The 8,838-nt window shown below is 40.0% G+C and overlaps 1 protein-coding gene across 1 annotated transcript; it reads right to left on the reverse strand.

Annotated features, from left to right (window-relative positions):
• Positions 1 to 426: 426 nt before the first annotated feature.
• Positions 427 to 6,719, reverse strand: LOC137257536 (fucolectin-like). The gene is made up of 4 exons (XM_067794863.1): positions 6,707 to 6,719; positions 3,062 to 3,301; positions 1,960 to 2,181; positions 427 to 836 (listed from the first exon to the last, which is right to left on the reverse strand). Exons 1-4 carry the CDS (start codon positions 6,717 to 6,719, stop codon positions 610 to 612), a joined length of 702 nt encoding a protein of 233 aa, XP_067650964.1. The 3' UTR covers positions 427 to 609.
• Between the last annotated feature and the right edge of the window lie 2,119 nt (positions 6,720 to 8,838).

Below are 8,838 nucleotides of genomic sequence, written 5' to 3' on the forward strand. Positions count from 1 at the left end.
AGATATTGTATTCATAACTGAAAAAAACGTGCAAAAGTATTTTACAGAGGACTTTTTTCACTGTCTAACAAATGATGTCCACGTTTAACAATACTTATGGGATGATTTATTGATATTAATTAATGTATATGGGGCGGTGGGGTAGCCTAGTGGATAAAGCGTTCGCTCGTCACGCCGAAGACCCGGGTTCGATTCCCCACATGGGTACAATGTGTGAGGCCCATTTTCTGGTGTCCCCCGCCGTGATATTGCTGGAATATTGCTAAAAGCGGCGTAAAACCAAACTCACTCACTCACTAATTAATGTATATAAGGAAGTTTATCTCATTGTAATATTAGTCTCTCATAACTCATATATGGGTGGCTCACATATACCTTTATACCTTTATGCTGATATCATGTGTTGATCAATACAAGATGGGCCTACTAAGCATCTTACATCTTTGGTTGTTAGGGGCAACAGTTACAGATCAGGGTAAAACGACATATATCTCACGTCTGTGGTTGCGTGGGGCACAGTGAGATTATACAGTTACAGATCAGGGTAAAACGACACATATCTTACATCTGTTGTTGCTGGGGGCAACAGTGAGATTCTACAGTTACAGATCAGGGTAAAAGGACATACACGCTCCATTCCTCGTCGCTGATCGCGTCACTGTCAGCGGTTGTTGTGAGTAGCTGACATCGGGATGAGGCACTACTGTAGTTCACACCCACACACGAATTCGAGTGCAAACAGGCATGCGCACAGTCAGGCAGTGTGGTTTCCATTGAAACAATGCCATTTGGACCATGGCTGCTCTTCTTTCCTACCAGGCGTTGGAGGGTCAGCCCTGTAATTCAGATGACATGCTTGATCTGAGTGGCGCCACGAACGTTCAAACATTTGCTATCAAAAGTAAAGTATAAGCCTACTGACAGATGAACATCAATGATAATCATGAATGCATTGACTATTTACTTCACAACACACACAAAAACGTGACCTGGATATACAACTTCGTTAATATAATCTGAACGACGTTTCGGTGTAGCGTACTTGCACCTCATCAGTCAAGTGATATACAATCCTGAAAACTAGGTTGTGTCGTAAGGTTTGAACAGCAGGTCATTGATATTTGCACAATTATTGAAGTTGATGTACAAGGCTGTTTGAGGATATTTATACATTTCTGCCATTTGTTTTTAATATATATGGTTTTGCCTTTCTCGAACACAACATAAATGTTGGTTTGGTGTTTCAAGGCCCGTTGATCTGGTAGCTGACTGGACCTATACAGGGCAGGCTAATGATAAACGACGCGGTGTGTCTTTCGGATCGGGGGTGGCGTTGGTGGTGCTGTCTACAAGGCTGGCGGGGTAGTTGTAGGTGTTGTAGGTGCGCAGATGTTGAAGTTCGGCATTATTCTCATGTCATATCAGTGACTTCCACCTTATGATCCCCCACCTCCCATCCTCTCCCTCCCGTAGATTTCTCTGCGTGTGTGGCAATTACCTTTGTGTGTAAAAATCCTCTAACAACCTTGTACACCAACCTAATGAACTGTGAAGACATAGTCACTTACTTACTTACTGTTCAAACCTTACCATGCGTATATACAACCTAGCCTTCAGTATTGTATATCACTTGCGTTGCTTGATATCTGTGTTGGAAGCTCATCGAATCGTCGCTTGTATTATATTAAATAACTTCCGCTTGTATATCCATAGAACTCTCCTTGTTCATCATACCAACTTCTAAATGCCACTCAAAGAAGGCGTCATGACGCAGTAATGGAAACAAATTAAAGTATACTTGATGTCTTTATCTACTCTAGGATTTTAATACCCACTATGGCAGAAAAGAACACATTTGTCGGAAATTACGTTAGAAAAAGATTAGTTTCATGTAAGAAAATTATGCAAAATGTCTACAGTCATAAGCAATACCATCCTATCCTGAAGACGATAACTTACGTGATCTTTCGACTACCAAGACTTCCACTTCACAAATAGTGAGATGGTCATGACCGCCCGTCGCCGGCTTGCTGATTTTGACGTAACGTCCCAGCGTGAGATTACTGCAAGTCACGGTGATATTGGCACCATTGGCAACTGCACCCGGGTAATGTCCGCACAAAGTGGGTGTGGCATCTGTCTCCTTCATCACTGTAATATTGACGTCATGTAGACGATAACCTGTAACACAGTTATGATATATAAAAGGAGAAGAATACAACTACTTATATGCGACGAGAAGAAGACATAAAAGAAATACACATCAATACATAGTTTAGTAGTTTCGAAAAAAAGAAATATAGATAGCTTCGAATGCTTGTAGGTAGTAACGTGATCGAACAATGCACATTCGAATATACCTAGAACAACCCTTCCCAGTGTGAATACCCGCCCACTAAACTAATGAATGATTTCAGGTGTTCTGTGCACAAAATATATGTCAACCGTGAAACTGCTGAATCAAATATATACGCATGATATAGTCACAAAAAACTCTACTTTTAGCAGAAAGTTCTTATGATGTGAAAGGGGTCTATCCTCAATAGACGGTAAACAATATCAAGACCCATGGTCCATCGTGAAAACAGTCGTGACACGGGGTGACAATTTGTGTTAGAAACATTCGCTTTCATTCAAGGTTTTTTATATCACGTGTTGTTATATATGCTCTTTAAAACAATGACACTTGACATAAGATTATGCAACGTCACGTCATTCCGTTCATTCAACGTCAACGTTCTATCTTAAGACACTACAAGAACTGCACACAGCGTTTCAAAATATTCCGCAAGACAGCAATTGGCGTTTTCTGCCCAGGTATGGTATAGGTATGGTGGTCACACCACATACTGATATTTTCCTCTGACCAAGTGGTTTTATTTGGCCTCTGTGGATTTACCAAACACTTTCTCGTTTTATAAATTTGTAACGCGATGCTATTACTGTAACTTGGAATGATGCAATGTTTGAATGAGATATATTTATTCAATAAATAAACTCCAAAACAGCATGTCAAGCAAAGGAATAATGTTGTCGAAAGGCTAATGAAAAGTCAAATCACCAACGTTTAGTCGATTTGTAATTCTAACAGAGGTCACGTGATACTCCTGGCCAAGATCCACCCTCCACCATGGCGCCAGATCATTGGCTGCCGTACAGGCGCAGGACTTGTTGGTGAATACGGGGTCATAGTTGCCATCTACCGCCTTCTCCGCTGTATAATCTCCGCTATACTCCTTGTAGACCGAACTCTGACTGGCTGGCTTAAAGGGGGCTGCGTTAAACGTTGAAAGGGAGAGCCCTGAAAAAACAAGCATGGGTTGCTGGAGATTTCTAGCCCGGATCTTTACTGGTACATTAACTTTGGTATTAATGACCTTTTACTATTTTTTCGTAACCGATAAAACCTCTCAGGACAATAAACGTTTTACACATCCTGTTTCTATAAAACCGTGATTTTCTTCTCATATAGATATAATTAATGCTTTTACTCTAAACTCCAAACTACAGTTACCTATTTCAACAATATCTTTTGGTTATTTAGAGGTTATTATGTAGACATACATGGTTTCATCGAAAGAGAATTTCTCCATCAACTTGGGGAAACCAACTGCAAACCTTATGCAGATGAATTGCACGAGGATCATACATAAAATTGCAGTAAAGCCATGAGTAAATATGCTTCGTCTGAACAGTTGTGATTGGGAGTAAAGTTTTGTTATGTTTGGAACTCATGACAACAATCTTCTCAACGTTACATATTTGTTCTACAATACATCAGTTCATATGTAAACAGTACCCCTGAACAGTATGGACAGTTTTGCAAAATCAAGTTTGGGACATCTGGCTTATGTAAGTGGTTACATTTGCACTAATGAGTCGCACCTTTTAATGGATTGTATAGATTCACACTGGGAATGAAGACGTCACAGCATACATACAAATGATAATTTGTGGACCCGACAAAGTAGTGATCCATACAGCCAGTGAGTTTAGTTTTGCGCCACACTCAGCAATATTCCAGGTATATGGTGGTGGTCTGTAAATAATATCGAGTCTGGATATGTGATCAAACGCATGAGCAGCGATCTGTGTCAACCAAGTAGGCGAGCCTGACCACCCGATCCCGTTAGTTGCCTCTTGCGACAAGCATATTTGCTTTTGTGGCAAGTGATCGATACAATGAAAATCCATCTGAAGTGTCGGGGTAACCGACAAACCGATTAGTGGCTAGGGTCCCGATTTACAAAACGTTCGTAAGGTAGTCCTACCAACCTACCAACCAACCAACCAACCAACCAACCAACCAACCAACCAATTTTCTGCACATGTTGTAGCATTCTGCTGTTCCAGTTATTCCCTCATGACGTATCGGCCCAGTCAAAAAGTTTACCACTTAACGTCTCAAATTTTAAATCTTGCCAACAGTCTTGCAACACTTGACATTGTCTGACTACATGGGGTGTCCATCCAGACACACCACTACCGCAGTGCATACACACACGCGCGCAAGTTTCAATCAAGAAGTTTCTGAGCAATCAGGATGAAATTTCGACAGTAAAATCAGTGATACTTGCCTAGTTAATGAACCAAGAACCATCTACTTCACTATGTCCAGCCTTGCGCTATTTGCTTCTACACATCACTATCCCCAGGTGTGCATTAGACCGACTTGAGATATGAAACATCATTCATAACCAACTGTACATGTCCACAGTATCGGCATCCTGGGTTCATCCCTTACTGGATTCTCTTCAAAGACAAACTCGGTGGAACATGTCACGACAGGCATCTTTGAGGCCCATGGTGTTAATAATAGGCTGTTAAACAAGGTAGACATTTGAGGGGTAACAGCCAAGTTTGGAGTATACTTTCCGAATCCAAGGTAAACGCTTAGAGCCCGGTGGTGAACATCGCTGATACATGAACATGGACTTATTCCTCATACTGGCGATCCATATTCCTCCACGGCCCAGACCATGGATTCATAAAGTTTTGTGAGTACATTAAAGGGGGGATCAACCAATAAGCAGGTCAAGCGCTCTGCTCTCAGATTGCACTTTTGCCATGTCGTTCTAGCTATAGTGATCGGTTAAAAGAACTCCTAAATACTGATAATTGTCCACCACACATGACACACTGTGTCCGCGTTGAAATGGTGCAGATGTTCTGAGAACAGACCAATCTCTAAAGTGGGAGATTTTTATTTATCCTGGTTTACACACATATCATAAGATGCACACCACTCGTCAAGTACAGTTAAACGTTGGTTAAGATCGTTTTCAGCTATAAGACCGTTGTCATCTGTGTATGCCAAAACACTAATGTTGAAATCACCACATTGACCTCTTAACCAGGCTGCGTTCATTTCTTCACCAGCTGGTAGATATAAAGGTTAAACAGAAATGAGGCGTAATGTTTCAGGCTCTATTAACACTATATTGTTGATTGCCACAATCTGAACACTGAACACTCTGATGCAAAACATCCTTCCAACAATACAGGAATCAGGCTGTCGTTCCCATAGTTTTTCCCTGTTACTACAGTCTTAAGCTTTTTTTTAAGGTCTGTGAAGGCTGTATATGTAAACTTTTTCATACGTTTCCTCGTTTAAGTGTTACCTGTCAGGGAGCTGATATGATCTATTGTGGATCGACCACGACGAAAACCATTCTGCTCGTCACAGATATGTTACTTCTCTTGACTCAGGTGTAAGTCTTTCATTGAAGATATTGCAATAAAGTTTGTAGGTTGGTGGAACTAGCGTCAGTCTCCTGTAGCTCAATATGACTCATGGGTCTGTAGAAGTAGACTTTGGTATTGGTAAACACACATTAAAAAGTCTGTGTAGTATATCATGTACATGATCTAGCTGCAATGAATCCACGTACTCTCTCTCTCTCCAGGTGCCTTGCGTTTCTTAGATTTACTTACTCACTTATCATCAGAAAGTGTAGAGACACTGTCATTCTCCTGATCCATGTACGCCATATCAGAACCACTGCTGTTACAATCCCCGGTCAAGAAAGTGTGATAATCGAACTTATCTCTCTATTTTTCCGCTTTCAGTCACTGTCTCCGATGGAATGTTCTTCCGTCTCTCGTTACCAACTCCAACGTTTTCAATACTCTTCCAGAATTCCCTATGATGTTGGTAACGTTGTCTCCGAGTCTATGTACATTATACTTATGTGTAATCTCTTTGCTTTCTGAACCCTCTCTCAAAGAGTTTTTCTTAATTCAATATATATATATATATATATATATATATATATATATATATATATATATATATATATATATATATATATTTCAGCAATATGTCGTTGATTATTCCACCACTCATGTTGATGACGTCTGTTACTGTAACCTATATTATTATAACAATCAATCCTTAGTAACTGAATCTTAATTCAATAGGTTAAATGGAACCTATTAACGTCAGCTCTAGAAAGAGAGTAGAAATCGGATTCGGCCATTCCAGCCTAACGTTATGCACAATCATATAGTTTATTAAAATGTTACAACTGACGCAATGCTACGAACGATTCGTGAATCTGACACTTGGTAAGACAAGCATAGATTGATTGGTACCTACTGTAACTCGAAAACGTTCACATAATAATTTGCTGAACACGAACTCTTTCAACTGGAATTGAATCGTTCAGATCTTGGATTTCAACAAACTTGAAAACACGCGACTTACCTGTGACAGTCATAGTGGCAAGACGTAAGATTACAAGCTGTGTTGCCATGATAACCATAGTGGCCTCCACGCATGCAGTGCTTCCTTCTAAAAAATGGGTGACATCTGTGGTGACACAATATATCTGGGTTTTATGAGGTGTGGTGTATCCGGATGTGATGTGTGTGAAGACTGTGAAACCCTCTACACTAGACCTGTATAGATCCCTACTGACTCATCAATAAGCGGATAGCTTCACGCTGAATCTATAATCAATATGGCTGAACCTACGCTACTGGGAGTAGGTAATTATCGAGACGCGCTTGACGAGGCCAGTTGTTTGGTGTTGTCAATATCACTGAATATTGTATATAAACTTTTTCTGCATGTTCTATTGAGAAAAAAAGTAAACACATCGTATTTTCGATGTGTATAAACTCTTTCTTTATTTTCTATTGAAAGAGTGAATACCAAAAAATTCTACAAAACATATTGGAAAACGTTCTTCGCAAACAAATAGCATTTTCGATGTATATAAGTTCTTTCTTTATTTTCTATTGAGAAATTGAAAAATAAAAAAATCTGAAAATCATGCTTCGTAAACAAATCGTATTTTCGATGTCATCAGATCTTTCATTCCAAGACAGTTATTTTCTACACTAACCCATATAAAACCGGTGTTACATTCAGATACACGTAAAACAAGAAACGCAAGAGAAACAAGCACTTCGTCCTGCCTCCTGAAAAAATATAGCTACGTAAGTACAAACAAAGATTTCACCTCTTTTATGTCTAAATTCTTCCGAAAGCTGATTAACTTCTCATTCTACGGTTGTTTTTCTTTATCATTTTCAGTTGAATATGACGAAAGAAAAACGAAACTTAAGATCGCAAAATCTAACTTCAATTTTCGAGTCAGCGTAGCGGTCACCGGATGGGATGTCACAGAGAGGGGCTATCTGAACGCAATGAATTAAACTGTTCGGGATTCGGGTGATCCTGGCACAGTCAGAGCTCAGGACCCATGAACGCAACACGCAGTCCAGACAGCTGCCTAATCGTACCTACCAAAAGCTTTCCGGAGAATATGAAGGATCTCAAATACTGTAGCCTTCTGCATTATCACTCACAGTGACAGAAATGACTTCCTCCCAATGGGCAACCCGGACACTCTTGTGATCTGCGCCAAGCGATCAAGAGGTACCAAACCGAGGGCACCGTAAACGATAGGTACTCTGACGATAATGTAGTTGGGAAGCAAGCAGGACATTTCAAAAGCGAGGTCCGCATGTGCAGCATGCTTTTCGTGAATCTAAAGGGACAGAAAATTCAATGACATTACATTTTAATAATTTCTTTAAGAATCAAAGGCGATTGCGAGTGGGAAGTGACTGGACCTGAGCAACAAGAAGGAAGCCCTCTGTTTCACAGTTAAGACAAGCCGACTTCACTGGGGCGAAGGAGTCGGTTGGATAGCTATTCCGTTCCACACATTGCATGTCCACAAGACGCTCTCGGAAAGCTTCCCCACATATGACGGACTCTGAGCAGACTTGGTGATGGACTTCAAAACGCAACGCAAAATTCGTAAAAATGAAATCTCTTAAAAGTAAGCGTTTATGTTTGTGTCCTCTATTCAAAACTTAAAATTTGACAAGTTGCGTTTATTTTGCAAAATGAAATAGCCACAATGCTTGTACCCGATATGGAACCAAGTCTTCCAAAACAACGATCATTACGTAATGATATATACAAATACATGAACATGATCAGATATCCAACATACCATGATGTATATAGCATATCGGATATGGGGGTCACATCCGAAATAGGTTGTATATTGTATCATATCTGACATACCGTATTGCATATAGCATATCATCCGACCTGTTATGTTGTATATAGCATCATATCCGACATATCATATTTATAAAGGGCCACATCTGATCTTTCCTGTTGTATCTTGCATCGCATCCCACAAATCATATTGTATAGCATGCTGTATATAGCACAACACCCAGCATACGATGTTGTATATAGCACCATGTCAGAGATATCAGAGATATTGTAAATGGGTTACATCCGACATATGTTGTATATCACAACATCGGGAATATCATGCGATATATAGCGTCATATCCGATATATCACAA

Source organism: Haliotis asinina, chromosome 12, assembly GCF_037392515.1.
Source record: "Haliotis asinina isolate JCU_RB_2024 chromosome 12, JCU_Hal_asi_v2, whole genome shotgun sequence".
Taxonomy (NCBI): Eukaryota; Metazoa; Mollusca; class Gastropoda; order Lepetellida; family Haliotidae; genus Haliotis; species Haliotis asinina.